The following is a 23,637-nucleotide window of genomic DNA, read 5'->3' as shown; positions in this document are numbered from 1 at the left end:
AGCAGGGCAGAAGACAGACCTCGGAAGTATAAATAAACCTATCTGGAGAAAGAATGCTGAAGTCCCAAACCAACATAGTTAGCTAAGTAACCCTATTCTTGAGACAAAACTCCAAAGGAATTATGGATCACCTGTACACATCATGCCTTATGCTGACCCTAACCCAAAAAAGCCCTATAAAACCCCAGATCCCAAACCCTTCAGCACACCCCCTCCCTGAGGTCACTCTCTCCATCTTACTTCAGATAAGTAGGGAGGGGCTATTGAGAGCTCTGACTGGGGCTTGCAAGTTCCCATCACCTGGATGACCTGGATGGAACCGAAGCTATGCGATCATGCTCCTTAGTATCCTGTGTGAGAATCTCTTTTCTTTGCCTTCAGGAAGGTCTCAGAACATCATCTCACTCCATCCAGTGCTCTGCAGCTCCAACTCCTGGGGTTGTAGGGACTTAGTTCTCATGCTGAGCAGATTTAAGCAGACACTGGACGCTAGGTGATACTGGCATTAGGAGTTGGCAGGATTATGCCCTATACCGAGTAGCATTTCAATGAACTTCTCTTTCCTCTGTGTTTTTCCTTCCTCTATGTTTTATTCATGTAAACCTGCCTTTGTCCACCTTGACTTTGGCCTGCTTCTCCCTTGGAGTGTATTCAAATAAAACCTTAACTCTGCTGCACTACTGTCTCCGCCCTCTAATTCTTTGTTGCAGCAGAGACAAGAACTGAGGAGAATTAACTCAACTCCCCCAAAAGTAGAAACTTCTTCAAGCTGGCTCCTGTGTCCTTTAACATACCCTCATCTTTCTGATATAAGATGTTTTATTTTCTTTGTCCCAGCCCTAGAACTAGCCATTTCTCTACATAGCCCAGAACCCTTTTAATGGAAGTGGTATTTAGAAGCCAAGATCTGGATACTAGGTATGCTCATTACAGCTGTGTGTGTTGTGTGTTGTTTGGGGGCAGGGAGGGAGGCACGGGATGGACAGTGGTTGTTGCTTTGCAGCCCTACACCTTCAGCAGACAGAATTTTACTGAGGTGTGTGTGTGTGTGTGTGTGTGTGTGTGTGTGTGTGTGTGTGTGTGTGTGTGTAAGACCAGGGGATATTTTGGTTTACTTTGGTGTTGTCACAACCTTAGCACCTTTCAAAATATATTCTGTAAACCATTAATACTCTGTGGAAATAAAAGAGGTCCAATGTCAACTGAATCTGGCAGACACCAGACTTCTCTGAGGCTTGAATATGCCCCTGTGCTTGGTGGCACAAAGACACGTCCCCTCAGTCTATGGAGTATGTGGCATCTGTTTATGATATGTCAGCCCCAGTGCTAGAATCATTTGCTGCTGCTGATATAAACCAATATTAAAAAAAGTTTTTACTTGAGTTTTCTGCAACATATTTATCATCACTGTCTAAAAATATACTAGAGAATTACTGATTCTCTCTGTCTCCATCTCCCTCACAGAATCCTGCTTCATGGAAGGCTGATATCTCCTCTTCTGGCTGGGGGCGGGAAACAAGATGATGAGCTGAGACTGAGCAGAGGCTGGAGCCTGGAGGAAGCTGGCTGCAGGGTCAAGCCATGCCCAATTCTGGAATGTCTTAATGTCCAAGTGGGCCAGGCAAGGAGGAGGAACAGCTTCTTGGTGGATACAGTGAGGGTTCTAGGGATTATACCTTTATTACTTAGTGGTTAAAGGCACAGACTTGGGAATCACATAGATCTGTGTTTGAATCTTGGCTTGCCCTGTGAGGAGGATGTGTGACTTCAGGTACAATAATAGTATCTATCTTATTAGATGTGGCAGCTGCATGAAACACCCTTAGCTCATTGCCTGGCATATGGTAGATGCTCAATAACTGGCATTTCTGTTTTTGGTTGTGGTTGTTGTTTCAGCATCAGTTGACAGTTTGGATGGTGTCTGAGGAGGCCCATAAAAGAATACACAAGGCAATCAGGAATGAAGGAGATAGCTCCAGAAGAAGGGTCCACCATTGGCACCAATAGTATTTGAAGCTATTTAATTCACCGTTAGGGAGGGGGCCTCCTGTGAATTGTAAGATGTTCAGCAGCATCTCTGGCCTCCACCCACTAGATGCCCATAGCACCTGTCATTTATGGCCACCAAAACTGTCCCCAGACATTGGCAGAGATCCCAAGGGGCAGGAGAAGGAGGCAAAATTGTCCACTTAAGAACCATTAAGTTATAGGAAGCCATGTTCCAGTGAGTTGAGAAGTGGCTAAGAAATGACAAAAATAAACCACCCATTCAAAAACTCTGGCTATTGAGATTGAGAGAGAGAGAGGTAAGTGGATAGCTGAAGGAGGAGCATGGTTAAGAGAGGATCCAGATTGTTATTTTAAATTATCATTACTTATTAATAAGAGGCATGGCTGAACATGTTTAAATCCTGAAAAATAAATGGCCAGTATGGGAAGAGAAGTTAAAGAGCATCATGAGCAACTGTTTTCATTCGGTAAGCATCGCTTTCCTCCTTAGCCTGGTAACATCAGCCAGTTCTCTTTTCTTTTGTTTTCCTTTGTTTTGGGGAACTACCTCTTTCTCCCCTCACGTGGTCATGGGGGGAGGGAGGAGGACGAGGTAGGCATCTTGCCATCCTGGCCACAGCATATGCCAGACTTGACCAGTTGTAGCATCTGATCCCTTCTAGAAGTCTTTGTGCCAATGAAGGGCAATGTACCTGGCCAGAGCAACACAAATCTTTCCCTGAGATTTTACACAACACATAGAGGCAAAGAGATGCTCTCTGTTCCCATTGTGCCCTCCTCCAGATGTAAGAATGCTTCTTGAGCTCCTGGTACCTATGCCCCTTACATTATGGAGAACATGGAAATAATGTGGTCAACACAGAGACAGGAGCTGAGATAAGGGGAGGGGAAGCATGCCAGCTCTCCCTGCCATCTGTAATCATCTGGATTCTATTGCAAAGATAAAGGAGAGCGGGGGTGTACTCAAGAGCACAAGGTCCTTCAATACACTGGAGTCTGTGGGATCCAGAACCCAGCTGGAAGAATTTGCTTTAGACAGGAGAGGGCCATATCCCGGCGAGCACGAGGACACGGGTAGAGTAGATAAAGCCCCATTGTTTATTTGACAGCCAGAAGTTCAGGGAGGTACCATAGACTTGGCCAGTGGGGATGTGTGAGCAAGCAGGTCATCACCAGCAGGTTACTAATGATTCCACTTTCCTCTCTTCCACTCAAGAAAGCATTTAAGAATCCAAGCGAGGGCTACTATTTTACTTACAACTTTGAATATAATACACTCCAAAAAATCCCTCCAAGGGAGGAAATATTTTTGAACTTAAGTAATATGACTACTACTAATATTGTATTTCTTGCAACTGATCTAAACTCTGGGTTGAGGCCCTGCAGTTTCAAATATTACAGACCAGAGCAATTTGAGTAATTTGATTATTTTTAGTGTTACAGATCTTGCAACTTACCCCAAAACTTTTTAGGACAGAACTGTGAGTTATGCTATTATAGTTAAGAGCTACTGCATCGACTGAAATAACAAGAAGATGAAAACTTTCATTAATTGTCTATAACTGCATGTTCTATTTTTAACTGCCTTTTAGTTTATTCTTAATGCTGTTGGGCATTTGACAGAACTTCAGAGTTGTATGACATAGGCCAATCGCCACCATCATTGAATAAAGGACATGGTATATGTGTGACTACTTATTCTAGACCTGATGTAGACATCACTAATTGATTCCAGCTTTCTTTCTTATTGAGCATACACATAGCGTCAGAATCCTTCTGAACATTGTGCTCCAGAGAGTACCAGACTGGCCTGGAAGACACAACTCATTTGCTTTTGGGGATTGGCTTAAAAGCCCTTGAGTTTTGTTGCTATTCATTTCCTGGTAAAGAAGAAATGGGTGGACAGGGTAAGAAGGGCACTGGAGCAGCCTTGAGCATCCGCCACTCTATTTCAGCATCCTTGTTCTCCCATTAAGAAGAGATGAGATATGATGAGAGGCACAGGGTGTGGGGCCCTGTGCTTTTATCTCTGGTGATGACATGGGCTGTGTGACATGCAGGGTAATAAATTGCCCTCATCACAAAAACAAATAATCTGTGGTCGGTGATGCAATGATCAATTTGCTCCATCACGTTAAGATGCCCATTCATCATCCACACCTGCTGTCAAGAGCCCAGGGCTGTTAGTATTGGCCTCAGGCCTCTGCCCCAGCCAGCAGAGCAACAGCCTTTGGAGCTGCCTCCCCAAGGCTCAAGGCTGCTTTTGATTACAACCTCCACTGAAGGATATGATTCCTGCTCAGCCACCAGTGACTCTGGAGAGAGGACATCTGTGCTGGCCATGAAGGTGCAGCCTAAGGACACGAGGGGGGCCCCTGGACAAGGACCCAGATGGCCTGTTCCATGGCCCAGTGTGACAGTGGGCCAGGCCCATGCCATCTCTGTGCCCCAGCTTCTCTGGGCTAGAAACAAGGGATGGAAGTGTCTATTTCTCAGATCTCCTTTATCTCTGGCCCAATAGGCCCTGCACAAATATCTGTTACTGGAATGCCAGTTTGTGATTTTAACTCCCCCATTCGCTAAGGCAAGTAACACTTATTAACTACTGATTGTTTGGCATCAGTGAGTAGGTTCATTGACTCTTCACAGTTAAGAAGAAGGTATAATTACCATGTTTTTATACTGATGAGGAAACTGAGGTCTAGGAAGGTTAAGTGAGGTACCCAAGACCACAGAGAGGTTGCATTAGAGTCATATTTGAGTCTAAATCTGCATGACTCCAAAACCCTTGTTCTTCCTACTAGGAATTGTTCTGGCTAGAAAGCAGGCCATTAAGATATGCTAACCAAGCCAATTTCCTGATAGTCCTGCAGATACCACGTGATACTAAGGGCCCAATGCCTACTTGGAAGAAGGCAGGGGCCCAGAAGAGCCTGGGGTGAGGCACTGATTTTTGCATCTCCCCATTCCCCACTGGAATTTTCAAGCCCTAGTTAGAAATCAAGTTATGGAGTCCAGGTGGTTGGTCACCTCTCAACATTCTTGAGAGGCTTTTCAGTGTCCTCCAGGGTCGCTGCTGCCTATGGGACATTTCTTTTTCTTAACAAAAATATCTGGTGCCCTGTGTTGAGCATGTCTTGAGTGCCAGGCCCTGTGCTCATTCTCAGCACTGTGAAGTTGACCCTAGATCACTGAGGCTTCATAACCACCTGACAAGGTTAGTTGTTCCCAGGTTTCAAGCTCAGAGAAGATAAGGCGATCGTCCACGGCCATGCAGCTCATTAATGGCAGAGGCATCACCAAGTATGTTGGATATTTCCAGCAATTCTGATAGAGTGGAATGGGCCATGACAGGTGCTCAGAGTCGGAGACCTTTGCGCTAACCCCCATTCTTGACTTGCCCATAGTGTGAGCTTGGATGGGTCACATTTCCTCCTAGTGTGTGAAGGAGGCTCTGCTGCAGGTGGACAAAGCACAAGCTTTGGATCTGATGAGCAGGAGTCTGAACCCCTTTCTGCTCTATAATCTGATGGGTATGGTCTTAGGCAAGTAGTTTTTCTGAGATTTGTGTTTTCTTCTATAAAATGGGTCAGTGTTACATGGGCTTGATATGAGAGTTACAAACATTGCCCTTTTTTTTTCAGTCTACTCTGTACCAGACACTATGGCTGTGGATATATGGTAAGCAAGAAAGAAACCATCCCTGCTCGCAGGATTTCAGATTTACAGTTTCATTGGAAACCTAAAAAAGAAATCATAGCCAACTGGGATACATGCTATGATGGGGATGGACAAAGGCCTCTTTCCAGGAAGGCTGATCTAGAACTTGTCAACCGTAGCTGTACATTAGTACCCACTGGAGGCTTTTAAAAAATGCTCCTGCCTGAGTGTTACCTGGACTAAATGAATCAGAATTCCTGAAAGCAGGGCCTTCAGTATTTACTTTTTTTAAACTTCTTACATTAACATAATAGCAGAGTTATAGAACAATTTAAGAATAGTATAAAGTCTTACCACTTCTATTTATATTGCACTGGAGGTTTTAGTCAGATAAATTAGGCAAGAAAAAGAAATAAAAGGAAATAGAGGTGGGAAAAGCAAGAAAACTATTTGCAGATGACTTGGTTTTGCAAATAGACAATCCTAAGGAGCATACACATGCGCGCACACATACAACCAGAACTACTAAATAATTCCAGCAAGGCTTCAAGATACAAGGTCAATGCCCAAAAATCAACTGAATTTCCATTTGCCAGCAATGAACAATTCAAAAATGAAATTAAGATGATTCCATTTTCCATAGCATCAAAAAGCACAAAGTATTTAGAAATAGATTTAACCAAAGAAGTGTAAGACCTGTACAATGAAAACTAAAAGAAAGCTGACAGAAATTAAAGAAGATGTAAATAAATGGAAAGATGTCCTATGTTCATGGATTAACATATTTCATATTGTTAAGATGGCAATACTCCCCAAAATGATCTGCAGATTCTATGCAGTCCCTGTCAGAGCCCAGTTGAATTTGTTTAATTTTTGCAGAAAAGGATATGTTCATCCTAGGATTCATATGAAAATACAAGAAACCTAAAATAGTCAAGACAATCTTGAAAAAGAAGAACAAAGTCGGAGGACTCACATAACCCAGTTTTTCTTCTGTTTTCTATGCCCTTTGTCTCTCTCTCTGTATACACATAGGTATGCGCAAATGTGCGTGGTGTGTGTATTTGCATGGTTACACATTTTTCTGAACTGTCTGAGAGTAAATGAAAGATACAATGTCCTTTTATCCTAAATACCTCAGCATGCAGGTATTAGAAACTGGGAGTGGAAGATGGGGGCAGATGTTCTGAGTTCAAAATAGGCCTGGAGACAAGCAAGAACACAAAATACCAATGCCAGGGGGGCCTGGCACAGAGAGGATTGTAGGATGTAGCCTGGAGGTGCAGGCAGGGACATGCAAGGAGTTTGGACTTCCTATAAGGTTAAGGGCAGACCTGTAGAATGGGTGCAATCAGGGGAATGACCTAACCAGACCTTTGTGTTGGGAAAAAAATCTCTCTTTGACTACCATGTGGGGCACTGATTTGAGAGTGTCAAGACTGAAGGTAGGAAGTGCAGTGCAGAATGCAGCCGTTTGAGAGCTACTCACCTACCTATGTCTACACAGAGGAAATGGTGACCTGGGCAACAGAGTAGGGATCACTGAACACAGCAGCTCTGAGACACAGTACTTGTGTGAGGGTGAGTGAGACAAAGGGGGATGTCAGATGCTGTGGACACACATGGAGAAAGGCTTCTACACTAAGGTAGTGGGATCCAAGAAAGCTTCCTGGATGTGGTGGCATATTGCCGAGCCCTGCTGGAGGGGTAAAAGCAGGAAGATGAAGGAGCAGGTGATACCTGTGTGCCAGGCGGGAGGAGCGAGAAGCATGGGGAACTGAAAGCACTCTAGAGGGCTGGAGCTTCTAGGAGGGGCTGTGGGGACATGACTGGAGAGAGAAGCAGACTGGATCCCCAAGGGCTGTGTGTCTCCCTGAGAAGTGTGGGCTTGTCTTCTTGACAACAAACAAGGGGACTGGTAGAAGGGTAAAAAATAGGCTCTTAAACTCGAGGAAGCCATTCCAGCTGCATGCAGAGGATGGTTTGGATTAAGGAGGTAGAAGAAAATCTAAAAGGCCTCATTTGCCAACGTTTTGGGGGGCGAAGTGTCTGCATGGATTGGTGCTCAACACCTGAGAGCTATCACCATAACTCACAGTTCAGGCAGGAGGCCAGGCAGACCCATCGGGGTCTTTTGCAGGCTCTTACTGGGGTCTTTTCTGCAAATCTTCAGGAGGAGAGGTTAAAAGAGAAAGATGCTTTTCCACCCAGAAGAGAGGTGGGTAACAACCTGTTGGCTGGGGATGGAGAGAGGAAAGAAAAAGCAAGGAGCTTGCTCCAGTGCAGGGGGAAGACAAAGAGGAAGTGAGTTCTGGAGACCACCACCTTTCTCTGGAATACTGGTCTTTCCGTTAGGGCCCTGCACAGGCCTGTTGGGTGGGAGCAGCGCTTTTGTGCAAGAGCTGGCTGTGTGCCGTTGCCATGGCGATGGGGCCAGAAGTCATGTCTGCTGCTGCTGCTCAGAGGCTCTGTGATTTACGCCTGCCGGGCTGGGATTGTAAACTTTTTTTTAACGTTCAAAATCTGTCAGAGCTGGGGAAGGCGGGTATCTCTGGCTCACTTTGGAGGAACAGGTTGCTGTCAGGGCCTCTGCTCACCCCATGGCCCGGGTGCTGGATGTGGGAGCAGGCCTGCGCTGGCCAGCCCAGCTCTGCAGAACCCCCTTCCAAAGGCCTGAGGCTGGTGCTCACTCCAGAGGCCAGGGCACACCTTGTTCCTGAGACCAGTTCTTCCTCCTTTCTTTTTGGGGCTAAGTCTATGCATGCTTTCCTCTTCATGCCTCAGCTTCTGGTTTAATAATCTGAGCTATACCCCAACCCCTTTAGAACTGGGTCCCTAGAAGGGTCTGATGGAATGAACATGAATTTGAAATCATGTCTCCTGAGCCTCAATTTTCTCATCTGTTCAGTGGGTCTAATGTAACTCCCAAGGTAGGGCTGCCCCACCTTGGTACTACTGAAATGTGGGTTTGGATATTATTGGCACTGGGGTCGGATAATCCCTCCCTGGAGGTTGCTTAACACCATCCCTGCCTCCACCCACTAGAGGCCAAGGGCACCTGCCCAGCTGTGGCCACCAAAAATATTCCCAGAGATTGCCAGACCCCCCCTGGGTGCAGTCACCCCTTCAAAGCCCAAGTTATGGATGAGGGAAGTGAGCTTGTCCCCTTTGACCTCTCCTACTTCACCTTTTGTGGGAACCAACATCTTTCCCTGAAGACCAGGCCCTGCTGGGATGTGTGGAACTGTGTGTTTTCCTGCTGACATCGTGCCTTCAGGTGTTGTGCTTGTGCCCACTGGACTGAACACCCTGGCAGCTGATTCACCCACCTCCCCTGCACTCACACAGTCCGTGTGCTAATCCAGATCCAGGCCATGTGCCCTCTCCGGCTGTTTCCTTGCAGGGTGGTTGCCCCAGCTTTGTACACAGGAGGATGTTTGCAGGGCTGAAGGAGGCCCTGGCGGGCAGGAGGGGAGAGAGACACTATGAAGCCATACTCTCTGTTCCAGGAATTCTGATTCTGGACATGGGATGTCTTTGAGGTGTCTGGCAGGCTTGCTAGGACTGACTGGGATGGCCATGCATGCTTCCCCTTACACCATCTCCCACTTTCTTACTATTTCCTTTCTCTGTTTTTCTTTTATGGTTGTTATATATACACACACACACACACACAAGATGAGATTATCCAAATCACAGAGGGGATGGCACCAAGATATTTGTTGAGCATGTGTGTGTATATATGTGTGTGTGTGTGTATACATATAAAATATAAAATTCACTATCTCAACCATTTTTAAAAGCCCTTCCCAAAAATTGTATGTGTACTTTGAAAGAGGCCACTGGGAACCAAATCCCTTTCTCTGATGTTTGGTTTAAGTTGTGCAGCCTCTGAGCCTCGGTGGGCTAACATGCTATTACTTGAAATGGGTCTCAAGCAATGTTGGTCTTTAGCGTGCACCTGGTTCACTAGTTTTGGGAAGATTGCTGTGTTCAGCCTTTATTTCCTAAAGTTCATGACATTCGTTAACATATTAATGTCCTTAGGAAAGCTGCTACCATGGAAATCAGTGTAGCAATTTCATTTACCATAGTATTACTAAAACCTTTTGAATTGCAGAACCCTCTTTTTAAAATTTTGTTGCATTTACTAACTCCAAAGTATAGGTGTTTCTTGGAGCCACTCTGAGACAGTATGGGTTCCCATAATACAATACAGGCAACACTGTGAGGCAGGAAGTTTTGATAGGGCTGCTGCTTGATGCTACGGATATTTACATATAAGGGGTTAGGTGCTGCTCAGAGATGGCACTGAGATATTTGTTGAGCATTTTACAAGCAACATCAAAATATCCTCATAACTGTGCCAACATAACCACACAAAACTGGGTCCTCAAAATGCTCCGTATCCATTCTCTGAGCCATGTATTGTGCCTAGAACTGGGAATGAAAAGATGGTTAAGATTCAGTCCTCAACCTCCAGGAACACATAGATGACCAGGTGGGAGCAGAGTGCAGGGACTCATCAACAATGAATGCTAATGAGAGGCAATATGCTGTTGCATAATTAAGGAAGAGAGATTCTCGCAGCATAAACAAAGCAACAGGGGGCTATGATCCTGGTGGATGGAAGGAAGGATTGTTTCAGAAGGGCTGCTTAGAGGAGGTGACACTTCTGCAAGGCTGTGATGGAGAAGTAGTGTGCTAGGTGCATAGGGGACTGCATGAGTGTTAGGACCTTCAGGCAGAGGGGCAGCACTGGAAAAGGCATGGGGACAGGAAGGTGTATGACATTTTGAGGGGATGGCAAACATGGACATGGTGGGGAATGAGATCACAGAGGGCATGATGGCCAGATTCGGACGGGCTCATTTGTATGAAGTGAAATGGCTTGGATGCTTTTTCTGAGGCTCTGTGGGATGGAGTAAGGGGGTCCTGAGTGAGTTTAGCAGGACCCAGGCACAGTCCAGTCTGTGTGGACGTGGGATAGGGCATGTGCATGGAGGTGCGCTGGGGGCTGAAGCAGTGAGAATCTTAGGAAGGGTCTGAGCCTGGAGCGTCAGAGGAGATGGAGAGGCCTGGGCACCCTGAGGATATCTGGAGGGTAGGATAGAAGGGCCTGGAGTTTCTGCTAGATCTCTTCCACCAGGTGGCCATCCTTACCATGCTTTGTGCCTCAGGAAGCTGACGGGAATGGACCACTTCAAGGGGTGCTTTTGCTGGGTTTCTGTTGCGTCAGCCAATGGGTGGGTGGGGCATCAGCAGAAGTCTGACAGGAGGCAGCTGAATGAGACTGGGGCATTTATTTCCCTGGCTTGTTCCCTATCTGTCCCTTGACCTACCTGCCCCTGGATGCCAGGCGGTACTCTCCATGGAATCCTGCCTCCATGCTCTGCCGGAGGACTCACCCTCACCCGGACCCCCTGACATTAGCCACAGTATGCTGCATAGGCCTTGTTGCTTTTCTAGAACTTCCCCTCAACTTTGTAAACAGCCCCTTTTTAAGCCTCTACCAGCCTGAGCAGGCCAGCTGCTTCCTGCTGGGACCTTCTTTGAAACTGGTTTCCTTGGTCAGTGAGAGGGAAAGGGGAAACCTAATATCCAGATTAATTCATTCTTCAGTGAAATATCCAAATCGCCTTTCTGACTACACTGCATTGCTCTGCATGTTGGGTCTAAGGGGCATTGCTACTTGCTACTTACCTGACAGAAAAAGGTATACTAAGGGAAATGGGAGGTCCTATAAGCCCTGGTGAGTGGGCCTTAGAAGACAAACGATTGCTCAGTTTAGCTTATCTTGGTGACCACCGTCCCTGGGCTGCTGCTTGCAAAGTCTAAAGCCTGGGCTGTTGTGGTGAGACCAGCATGAGGATTTCTAAGGGAATCGTTGTGAGACCATGGCAGGCAACACGGCAGGAGGCTGTGAGATTCCTGTAGGCAGAGACTGTGGATTCTACCAACTTAGAACCATCCTTGTGATGCACGGCAAGGGGGATGGAAAACACGACTCCATAGGTCACTTCCAGTTTGTAGGCTTATAATTGTTTAAACATGCCTTTGGAACCCTAAGATGCAGTATAAGGCCACTGCAATGTGGGTGTTTTGTTTATAGTTTAGAGCGTTCCATTTTTAACATAAGTGACAATGATAGTGCCAGACAGTATCAAGAAAGCACCTATATGGAGGCCTCAACTCTGCCTCAAGCCAGAAATTTATTTCAGGAAACTTGTTGGCACCAAGATGAGATTATCCAAATATATTCCCTGAGATAGGAGATAGATGGAGAAAAACAGATACATGGGGTATGCAAGTTAGCTCCATCTCTAATTCATCCTAATATCTCCATCCATATGATAATATTTCCACTGTGTCTCAGCAACCAAAAATCTCTCTTCATTTCACAAGGCGACACAATCATCAAGTCATCAGATGAAAAAGTGGAAGGACCTCTAAATACCACCAAGTTCAGACGTGTCAAATACGCGACCCTTCTGTCACAACTGCTGTCTGATACCCAAGGCAGGCATCATGAGTTGATCGGGACACTTTTCCCAACTAAGTCTGGCCCAGAACATCAGCAATCTTCCCAGTGTAACATGCTAGGCAGCCCCACCCCATTTAACTGAGTTGGCACATGAGATGTCTGGTATCTGCCATCTCTGATTTAGTCTAACTTCTAACATAGGTGGATAAACAAAGCCCGGGAGGATTTTGAAGACATAGGTTGGAGAAGATGTTTAGCCTACCCCTCACCCCAACTTCCTTCCATGGCTGTATCTGTACTTTGTGATCTGCCCTCTAATCACAGATGACTAATCTGGAGGTGAGCTTGTAACCCATGCCGAGCCAATAAGATTCCTTCCCTAGGATTGTTCAAACCTCAGCTCAAGGAAGATAGTGTTCCCTGTTCGGTGGTAAGAGCACAGAAGTATTGGTGAGTCATGATTTCCCCAACCTCTGCCACAGGGTGGAAGCAGGGATGTAGCAGCTGTGCACTAGGAGAAAAGGAAACCGTCAGAATGATGCCAAGGAAAGCCAGACACCTAATGCCATAGAATTCCATCAACTCCCTCATCCCTGTGGCTAAGCTGATCTCACCCTCCCCAGGGAACCCTTCCAATATAGTTGTCATTCAGCTAATTGAGTTAGGTTTCTGTCTCCTGAAACCAAAACCATCCCAAATAATAAAGAGCAGAAAGGGCTTCCATGCAGCACAGCGGCATGATGGATACTGTGGAATCTTGAGATAGGAAGCTTTGCATTCAAATTCCAACTTGTCTTCTCACCAGTTGTGTTGCTCAAAGTCTTAGAATGTCAGCTTCCTCACCTGTGAAATGAGAGGCTGAAAACAGCATCATCCTCAGCAGATGGCTGTAAGGATCACATATGGGAAGCTATGTGGAAGGCCCCTGCCTACTTGGGCACATCCAAAATGCCACTTATTGCTGTCTGTAGTGTGGAGTCAGCACACAAATCCAGGTGTCCTGACCCCAGACCAGCATGCTTACCAAAAAATTATAGCTTCATGTCTCTCTGTACATTCTCTCTTCTCTCTTTCTTTTCATCTAAAGGCCATTTGAACATCAAAAGTCTCATTTGAAAAGTGTTTCACTTCTAATGCTGATATAACAAGTCGTTTCTCAGTTTCACTGTATCTGCAAAGTCTTCTATAATTCAACATCAAATATTTATTATTACGTTTATTAAAGTTTTAATAATTTAGCATCTCCTGCATGTAAGAAAGAGGCTTAGCTAACTGGTTCCTCTTTATCCAACCTGGGTCACCTCAATATTTATATTCGAAAGTCTCCATTTGAGTTTCATTTAGCAGAGACTGTGTTGTGGGTCCTCTGCCTGAGCCAACAGTTAGTCTTTGCCACTAGGGAGGCTGTAGCACACACTAACAGAAATCTGGTGCTGAATGGCGTTTGAAGAGATTTACTGAGCCTGGGCAGAAACTCATCCTAATAGACTTCACTTTTATTATGATCGCTAAAACCAAAATGGGGGGAATATATGTCTTCAGGCTCACGGGCTGACTGACAGGCAGCAGGGATGTGAAGAGATGTGGGTGCAGACTAGATCCATTTGGTAGGGAGTATAGAGGCCTGTATAGTAACATTTCTCAGAGGGGCTTCATTCTCCCAAAACGAAAGGGATACATGGTACAGGGCAAATGCTAATGCCCAAATTCCATGCACCCATCTGTGAATGAATGCTGGACAGACTCCCTGGTGCCCCACAGCCTGCGTCTTCCCCACTAGCATGGAAGGGACTTGCATATACACTCAATGGACTAAATGGTCAACAAACATAAAGAGGGAAAATACAATGAACCTAACCCTCAATCTTATAGACAGTCCCCCTGCATCAACAATAGCCAACATTCACTGAGCTCTCACCAAACAGCTGGAGTTCAAATCTTGTTTCTGCCACTCGCTACCATAATATGTTGGGCAAGTAAATTAAAAAATTTTGTGAACTAATAACTGGATTCAGCAAAGTTGCAAGATTAATACAAAATTAATACACAGAAATCTGTTGCGCATTCCTATATACTACCAACAAACCAGCAGAAAGAGAAATCAGGAAAATGATTCCACTTACAACTGCATCAAAAAGAATAAAATACCTAGGAATAAACCTAACCAAGGAGGTGAAAGACCTCTACTCTGAAAACTATAAAACATTCATGAGAGAAATTAATGAAAACACAAATAAAGGAAACCTATCCCATGCTCATGGATAGGAAGAATTAATATCATCAAAATAGCCATCCTGCCAAAACAACTTACAGATTCAATGCACTCACTATCAAAATACCGATGGCATTTTTTAATGAACTGATCAAATAGTCCTAAAATTCATATGGAAGTACAGAAGACCCTGGATAAGCCACAGGAGTCCTGAGAAAGAAGAAACATATGGGTATTATACTCCCTGACTTTAGCTATACCAAAAAGCTATGGTAATCACAACAGTATGGTACTGACATAAGAACAGATTCATAGATCAATGGAACAGAATACAGAGCCCAGATGTAAACCCAGATGTCTCCTGACACATATGTAGTCAATTCATATATGATAAAGGAACCATGAATATACCATGGAGAAAAGACAGCCTCTCCAGTAAATGACGTTGGGAAAACTGGACAGCTACATGCAAGCAAATGAAACTGGATTACTATATAACTCCACACAAAAAGTAAACTTGAAATGGATTAAAGACCAAAATGTAAGATATGAAACCATAATACTTATAGAAGAAAAAGCTTAGGAAAGCTTGTAAGGAAACTGAGGCTCAGAAAGTTTAAGTAACTTGCCCAAGGTCAGCTAGTGAGTAATGGAGCTGGGATTTGAACTCGGTCAATTTGGTTCCAGAGCCCTCACCATTCACTTTGCTCAATCCTCTTCTGAGTTTTAAGCAGATAAGTAGGTGCCTTTGGGAAAGGAACATATGTGTGAGTAACTGGTGAAGAAGGGGAAGGCAGGGGAAGCATGATGGGGTTGAGATTCTATATAATAAGGGCCAAAGAGGACAACCTGTCTCATCCTCCCTACTAGGATGTACTTCTAGGTTGCCTGCCACAAGTACACACACACACACAGTAAGATAGTAAGATCTGCTGAGGTTGTGGGGAAGGCAAAGGCAGGAAGTCTGAGTTTTACTCACCTTGAATAGGAAGGAAGCATCTAGAGTTATTAAATGATATAGAGCCTGCCATCAAGGGATTCCCCCAGAGGCTGCCCGAGGGCTTCCATGCTGACGCCCTGTGTAATGGATCACCTGCTTCCTGAGCCTCTCTCCTTGCCTGGCTCCCATACCCTGATTGCCCTCCCGTACCTCTGCCACTGGAGCTGAAAGTGATCAAGAGGAAGGACACACAGGTCATTGCTGTGCCATGCACTCCATCTTTTACCACCTAGCCCACGGCATAGAAAGGCTACTTCCTTGCTTTTAGTACAGTGCCTACTAAAACTTCTAAAACATCCCACTCCTTGAACACCGATGACATGTAAGGTGCTGCGCTAGTTATTCTACAGTCACTCAATCCTAACAACCATCTGAGGGAAACACAATGATCTCTATCTTCTATTTGAAAGTTGGGCCGTGGAGAAGCCAAGTTACTTGACCCACAAAGTTCAGGTCATAAACTGGTGCCAAGATTCATATGCCAAGGTCTGTGGGATTTTTGCCTATACTCTTAGTCTTATTCCTTCCTTTTCTGGGCTTTATATTTCTAGAGCCAGCACAGCATCTGTCCCACAAGCAAGTACCTAGACGGCTTCTGATGGGGCTTGCACCTGAGATGGACAGGCCTCGTTTCCAGATGACCCTGTACCTGACTGCAGGTACTGCCCAGCAAAGCCAGATTCTGGTATCTGGAGCATCTGCACTGAAGTACCTGCTGGGGACCCTTGAAACAGTGAAAACACTATCCTCAAGTGCCTTCAGAGTCCTTGCTGTCCAGGTGGCCCACAGCTGAGCGAAGAAGGGGAGGAGGTAGAAAATGGCCCACACTTTCTGTTCCCTCTTCTCACCGCATCCTCTGCCACATACCCCTTGGCACTACACTCCAGACACATCGAACCGAACTCCCCTCATCAGGCAGGCCACTTCAAGACTCATGCCTTGTCCATAGAAAGAACACCTGTGGCATTTTTTTTCTTGTCTGATATCCATTTGCTGCCTGTCCTGTGTTTCCCCCAGGGGGAGCTATCCTACCTGAAATCTCAATCCACATGGCAAAGGTACCCCCACCTTTGTGGGCTTCAGGGGTGACTCGGTGACCCAAGTCTGGCTCATCAGAGCATTTTGTGCCTTTAGAGATTGATCTGGGATGTGGGTGAACGTCCCCAAACAGGCCAAGCCCAGGAATCACAGCCTGGAGATGAGAAGCATGGAGTCAGGGGCCAGGTTCTCAGGATTCAAATCCTAGCTCTGCACTTACTGGCTGTGTGACCTTGGGCAACTTATATGCCTGCTTTGTGCCTCTGCTTCCTTATGCATTGAATGAGGCAAATAATGGGTGATGAGATCATTTCAGTAAAGCACTTGGAGAGCTTTTCTCCTACAAGGGTACTTGTGATGATACTCTGGGCCCCTCCAGATAATCCACGATAATCAACCAATCTTAAGATTCTTAATTTAATCACATCTGCAAAGATCCCATTTTCTAAATAAGGTAACATTTACAGGTTCTAGGAATTGGGAGCTGATCCCTTTGGGGGTCATTATCAGTCTACAACAGATGGGGAACCAGTATTTACCTTTCTAACAGATTTTCAGGTGTGCTGATGCTGCTGACCGAGGGGCCACACTTTGAGAACCAGCGACCTAGTGACTTCCTGCTGATACCTCTAAATATGGCTCAGAGGTTCTCTCCTCTGTAAGGCCTTCCTTTCCATCCCCCAATGAGTTTATTCGCCTCTTCCCTCATGTCCTGTCTCTGCCTTGAACTTTCCCTCTATCTTCTTCAATGGCCACAGAATATATCGTATCTTTGTTTGTAATTTTAGTTCTTTGGAAGCACTGAAATCTTTGTCTTAACATATTGCCATTATATATCTCTGTTACTTAGCTTGGCACATAGTAGGTGTTCAATAAATTCTTAGTGCTTGGATTTGGAAGGGCGAAAGAATAAGGAACCATTCCTAATTCTACTCTGAACTAATTCAATGTGAAAAATGTCACCAAGTGAGCAATGCTAGCTTGCATCCTGATATCCCATTATTCTTTCAAAATTGTACAGGAATTAACAGTATTTCACCATTTCATTTTCATTGATTTGAGATCATAGAAAAATCACTGAGGGGTTCCAAAAGCTGGGCTTTATGGATGATTATTATTCCACCTATAATAGCTGTTCTCACATCTCTCTCATGAGAAGAACCAGCTCCAGGTGAAACTGTGAAGAAAGCCCAGTGTGTAGCAGGAAGTGTTGTTTGCCATGCTTCTTTCTCCACAAGTATCTTTTTATTTCATCTCTCAAGTCAGTGTCTTGTTTTACGTTCCTTGCTAAAATGGGGTTCCTGAAAGCAGAGGTGGGCCTTACTCATCTCTGTATACCTAAGCTCCCTGGCACAGTGCCTGACACACAGGAGGGGCCCAGCTAAGGCTTCAGAATTGAAAGCAATCCGTATGCGGTTTAATGAGAGCTCACTTTTCCACCTTCATAGCTGACATCATTAGTGGCTGGAATGCTAAAAATCTCATTCTAGCAGCTTCCTGCTGGGGCAGGTGGAGAACGGGAGCTGTCAGAGGAGAGAAGTCTCCTCTTTGGCCCTTCAACCTCAAGACTTGAAAGTCTTCCCTTCCACCTTAGATTTCACATAGCCAAAACTTACCCACAATTCAAGGTTAATTGCTAATGTCCTCTCTCTTGCAAATACTTCCCTACCTTCTTTGCTTAGGAATTTTTGTTTTCCAGTGCTACAAGGCACTTTATGTATACTGCACATGTGCTCCCTCATTCTGCAAATATTTCTTGGTACATAAAGTCACTAGACCTAGCACAGTGTACCAGACTTTTAAATTCATATGTCTTCTCCAAAACCCACAACAAAGGGATTAATGTGAGTGGCCAATACTCTGATTGGCTGTCAAGACTCCATTGATTTTTAGATGCATCACAGATTGAATGCAGCCTTTCAGCAAAAGACAAAGAATTAAAAAGAGAAAGAGAACAAAAACACACTACCCTGTACTATAACGACCAACAGAAACACTAATGCTTCTGGACAATTCACCACGTGCAAGGCTCAGGGCCTCATGGTGCATCACATCACTTAATTCTCACCATACCCCCACCTGGCAGGCTTCTATCCAGATGATTCACAAGGAGAAACACAGCTACAGAAAAGCCTATGCAGTAAACAAGCGATGGAGCTTAGATGTGAACTCAGGCAACTCAGTTGGGCTCCATAGCCTATGCTTTAAAAAAAAAAAAAAAGAACCACTTCATATAATAAACTTTATGTTTAATCAAAATATCGCATACACAGAGAAACATGTGTAAATCATATTTGTACAGCTTAAGGAAATTTTACAGATTGAGGACACCAATATAACCACCACCCAGATTGAGAAATGTGGTATGATCAGCAACACATAACCCTGCCGTGCTTCCCCTGAGCCACTGTCCTGTCCATCACCCAGAGGGAATTTCCGTCCTCTCTACTAATGTCGTATACTAGTTTTTACTGTTTCTGATTGTTATAGAAACATATATATGCTTTTGCGTCTTTTATGTCTTACATAATTCAAGATTCTACTTGTGAGATTCATTAATGGTCATGTGTATGGTTGATGGGCTCATTAGTATTCATCATGAATAGTATTCCATTGTCAGATTATCCTATAACTTGTTTATTTACTTTGTTGTTGTTGATGCCATTTGTGGATTTTCCCCCAGCTTTTTGGAAGTGCAAGTAAATGCTATACTAGAATAACGAATACTTTGTTAGCAGTACATTTATTACTAGGAGTGTTATTGATGAGTTAAACAATATGTGGACATTCAACCTTAATAGACACTGCCCAATAAGTTTACATAGTGATCATAATAACTTATAAGCCTACTATTAAGGTACACGAATTCCAGTTTTTCTATATCCTCACCAACAGTTATCATCATTAGTTGTTTTAAATTTAGCCACCCAAGTGCGTAGAGCCTGTACTGCTAAATTACTCTGCCTTCCATAGTGTGAGATTCCATACTTTCCTAATAATCTGTCAGAGACTAAAAACAATAAAAAAAGTTCAACTGGGAAAGCACCTTACATTTTACCACCAATTCTACTGGAATGCTAATCCTTTTGCTTCTGACTCTGCTCCTCCTTACAGTCTCTCCTCTGATTTCTCTGCTGCGACTCTATGGCCTATTATTGGCTATCTATAATTATGATCTATTATTAATTAATTTCTAACATTGCATGGGATTGGAACTTATTAATTATTTAAACACTCACGATGCACTTGCCTAGCGATGTCATGTCAAACAAGGTTTATTAGTGCAGCTTGGAAAATTCAACATAGCACAGATCCTTTTGAATGGTGATGACTGCAGTCTTTCATCCCTCTTGCAGTGAAACCAATGCACACATGTGCACTAAGATGAAGACAAGTCTTAAGCATGTGTCTGCCATTGCTCCAAGCCCAGACTAAGGGCCTGTGGGCAACCCAAACAGGATAATAATTTAGTGCCCTAATCAAACCAATATTCTTCATATATCCATACAACTTTTCTTTAAAGCAGAGGTTTATGGGGAAAGGGCTGAGAAAAGGACCCACAGCTGCAGAAAATCATTCCATTTCTCACCCCGAGCACCTCTGCTCTGGGTGCACCTGGGTGCAAGCACTCTCTCTACAGAACTGGGTACAGCATCCTTAGAAGGAGCTCAGAAGTATCTAACTGTAATTGGCTCATGCCCCTAGGAGATCTCACCCCTTTCAACTTACTGTAGTATTCTTTCCAACTACATACAATATTCTCCCTGAAGTGAATGCTAGTACTTATGCTTTTCTCATTTTTTTTTTTTACATTTCCAAAGACATTTTACAGTCCCTGTAGGACAGTATTCTGGGTCCCTCTGTGGCTGGCTTGTTATTTAATGTAATTCAGATTAGATCAGAAAGGCAACTGAGTCATCCTGTGGATCGCAGTCATTCTCAGCAGCATGATACAGTACACAACCTTCCCAACTCTGACTTCCCACAATCACCATTTTCTACTTCAACTCTACTGCAATGAGAATTCACCTAAAATTGGTGTAATGTAATGCTGAGAGCATGTTATGTACCAGTGTTTACATATCTTATGTTATTTAATCATTACAATAACTCTTGGGAGGTGCTTCAATGAAATAGTTAAGGACATGGGGTCTGGAGCTGAAGAAATCATGGGTTGAAGCTCAGCTTCATCACATACTAGAAAAAGCACTGCCTTTTTAATCTTTAAAATGAAAATAATATTTAATCCTTAAAATTTTAATCTTTAAAATCATCACCTTCTGGGTTGATGTAGGGATATAATGAGATTATCTTAGTAAAGTGTTTGGCACGTAGGATGTGATCAATGGATATGAGTTATTTTTATCATACTCTGTGAGGAAGACACTGTCATTATTCCCATTTTACAAAGAAATGAAAGGTTAGCCAGTTGAACTTGCCCAGGATCAAATAGCCCATACAGAGTAGAGATGGGATTCGAACCCAGATCTGTTCAACTCCAGAGTGAGTGTTACTATGAGCCAGCCTGACACCTGTAAGTTCACTGAAATCACAAATTTAATGTCAACAGTACATAACTCCAAGGAAAGCTACTAAAGCCCTCTGCTTTCTGCTGATTTCAGTAAGGTCATTTGGTGTGTATGAGAATAATCCTTCAACCAGATTGTCTTTGCACCATCTTTAAATTATGTAATGCAGAGAAACCTCAGCACATGTTTTACTAAAGGCTACTTCAAATCTACCAAAAGTAGAAATGATGGCAGTCTGCTATTAACTAATCTGTGTGTGTATGGAACCATCTTAGTTCTTAGCAATTACCGCTTCATTTCCTTTTAAAACTACCATTCTGGGGAAATATCAACATCCTGAAAAATCATGTTAGTTTCATTCCTCCATGAGAAGTTGAGAAGGTGAGAATAAACACACTGAAAATCAGGAGAGCTGGGTTCTAGGAGCTTCCAGTCAAGGTGCCAGGGATATTCTGATTAAGCATTAATTCAGAATGGCCCCAAGCCAGCTATGCAGTGGTAGAATAATAGTCACCGAGAGTGGGAGGAAGGGGCATGACTACAAATGCCAGTCCAGAAGTCAGAATGCTGCATGTAAGCCAGTTCCAAAAGTAAAATCATGTTTGGTGACATTTAAATTTCTAGAATGCTTCCCTTAATCGAATTGGGAGGTGGGGGGAAAAGCAGCCTCTGCTAAAAGTCTCCAGGTCAGTGCTAGGATCAGATCTAAGACTACAGGTTTAATTAAATCAACAAACATTGTAGCTGTCAAATATGTACTGGGAACTGGGGCTTAAAAAGCTAAGTAAGTTATTTTCTTTGACCTTGAGAGACTTGCCACGTAATGGGCCAGAATGATACCTAAGCAACTAATTAGAACACAGTAGAGTAAGTCTATGATGAAGTTAACTACAAGGTACAAAACGTACAAGATGTAGTCTCCATCCTTTCATGAGTAAAAGACAAGTAACTTTGACTTGTATATTTAGAACCTATGGATTAGCCCAAAGTCTGTTCCCAGTACCAGAGTCACAATAGAAAGCATCTCATTCTCCAATCTGTCACCTTCATGACTCTCCAATACACTATTAAGTAATGGTCTTTAAAAACGAATGATCCCAGGATGAGTCAGAGAGTGGTTTATCCTCTATCGTGTTTTATATAAACCCAAAAGTAGTGTAGTCATGCTGAAATAGAAGGCACCGAGGCCCACCAATGGAGGACACTTTTAGGAGCGTGGAGCATGGCATATTTGATGATTACTTTATACCATCTACAAGGCAGCCGCCTACTTCAACAGCGTGAAGAGCACTTCCTCGCAGAAGTTCTCAAGACTCTGAAGCAGTGGGCCTTTCAGTTCTCCAAGAGCTACTTGGTATAAGCTACTGGAGATGCCTTCCCTACCTGACATCTGCAGGGTCTTCCGTGACGAGGACGTCTGTCTTGCAGCTGGCCAGGGGGTTGATGGACAGCTCCACGGGCGGAACCACGAAGCTTTTGCTGACAGGAAGCCAGAGGCCTTGGCCCAAGCTGAAAGTAGACCTGCAATGTAAGAGTTTCCATTGGGGATCTCCCTGAGAAGCAGAGAGAAAACAGAAAAAAGGGGCCCCTCTTCTATCCCTCCTAGGAACCTTTACCATTTCCCCACCTAATTGAGTCCCCTGCATTTTTTGTGTCCAAGACACAGTTTTGGCCAACTTTGCTCGGACTTGGGTGGCCATTTCTTAAATCTGTGAGTCATTTAGTCCATGCATTGCTTTGTATTGTCAGTTTTCTTTTCCTGAGTCCAGGTTCTAACTCCTGGTACACTGTGAGGACAGTTTAAATCTTTAACTGCTTTTCCAAGCAGTCCCGACAGCCAGCTGGAGTTCCATAAGCAACTGCAAAGTCAGTGTGTGTAGTCTGCACAAAGGTCAAGACCACAGACTCTCAATCAGTTTGAACCCAAATCTCATTCCCAGTTCTGCCACTTAGTTTGCTGTAGGTCTTTATCAGCTTGAGTATTGAAGTTTCACACAGGATTTCATGGAGATGGCAGGAAAAGGGTCTATGGTTACAGAATATCTTTAAACTGCTGGACTAGATAATCAGTAATGTCTTCTTCAGTTTAAGTATCTGAATCTGTAGGTCTAGGTGCCAGATAAATGGGAATTAGATTCCCATAGCAACGTGGGCCATGATGATACATTTCCTGCCAGTGGGAGTTACTCTGTCCTCACTGTAGCCTAGAGGCTCACGGGCTCCACCATTAAGGACGCATGACTACGCCTTTCTGTCAAACCCTTCTCTGTTTCCTAGCACCACGCCCCAGCAGGATTGCCGACCCACCTGAGAATCTTTTCAGGGGCCTGCTCCCCCGTCACCAGGTCATAGCCCCTCTCAAGGGTAGTGTAAGGCCAAGGTCTGTAGGAAGAAGGGAGGGGAAAGAAAAGGAGATAGGAGATTGCATTAGTCAGAAGCAGGTGGGATTCCTATGTGGACACTGCTTAAGAGGAGCTTTACATAACCAGCTTCCATGGATGTAATTACTGAGTAAGACTATTCACATTATAAAAAACTGTCTCCGTTTCACAGACAGACACAGCACTTTAAAATCTACTTGTCCGTTTTGGACTTTATGGACAAAAATCTGGTTCTCTTCACCAGCACACGTAAGGAAGTGTTCATCGACCACTTAAGAGTTTGAAAGGGGAAGTTACACTTCAGCCTGTGTTCTCTTGAATAT

The 23,637-nt window shown here is 44.2% G+C and overlaps 1 protein-coding gene across 8 annotated transcripts in view; it reads right to left on the bottom strand.

Annotated features, from left to right (window-relative positions):
- Positions 1-23,637, bottom strand: part of ASTN2 (astrotactin 2) — an 836,776-nt gene that overhangs the window by 435,220 nt on the left and 377,919 nt on the right. For 6 of the 8 annotated variants that reach the window (XM_073225555.1, XM_073225566.1, XM_073225572.1 and 3 more), the window contains exons 9-10: positions 23,241-23,315; positions 22,317-22,454 (exon numbers count right to left, since the gene is read on the bottom strand). In XM_073225555.1, coding sequence (XP_073081656.1) covers positions 22,317-22,454; positions 23,241-23,315 — 213 coding nt within the window. The remainder of the gene's footprint in view (positions 1-22,316; positions 22,455-23,240; positions 23,316-23,637) is intronic. The other 2 variants (XM_073225560.1, XM_073225577.1) reach the window with 1 other exon arrangement.

Source organism: Manis javanica, chromosome 2 (assembly GCF_040802235.1).
Source record: "Manis javanica isolate MJ-LG chromosome 2, MJ_LKY, whole genome shotgun sequence".
NCBI classification, from domain to species: Eukaryota; Metazoa; Chordata; class Mammalia; order Pholidota; family Manidae; genus Manis; species Manis javanica.
This window is presented reverse-complemented; position numbering and strand designations above follow the sequence as displayed.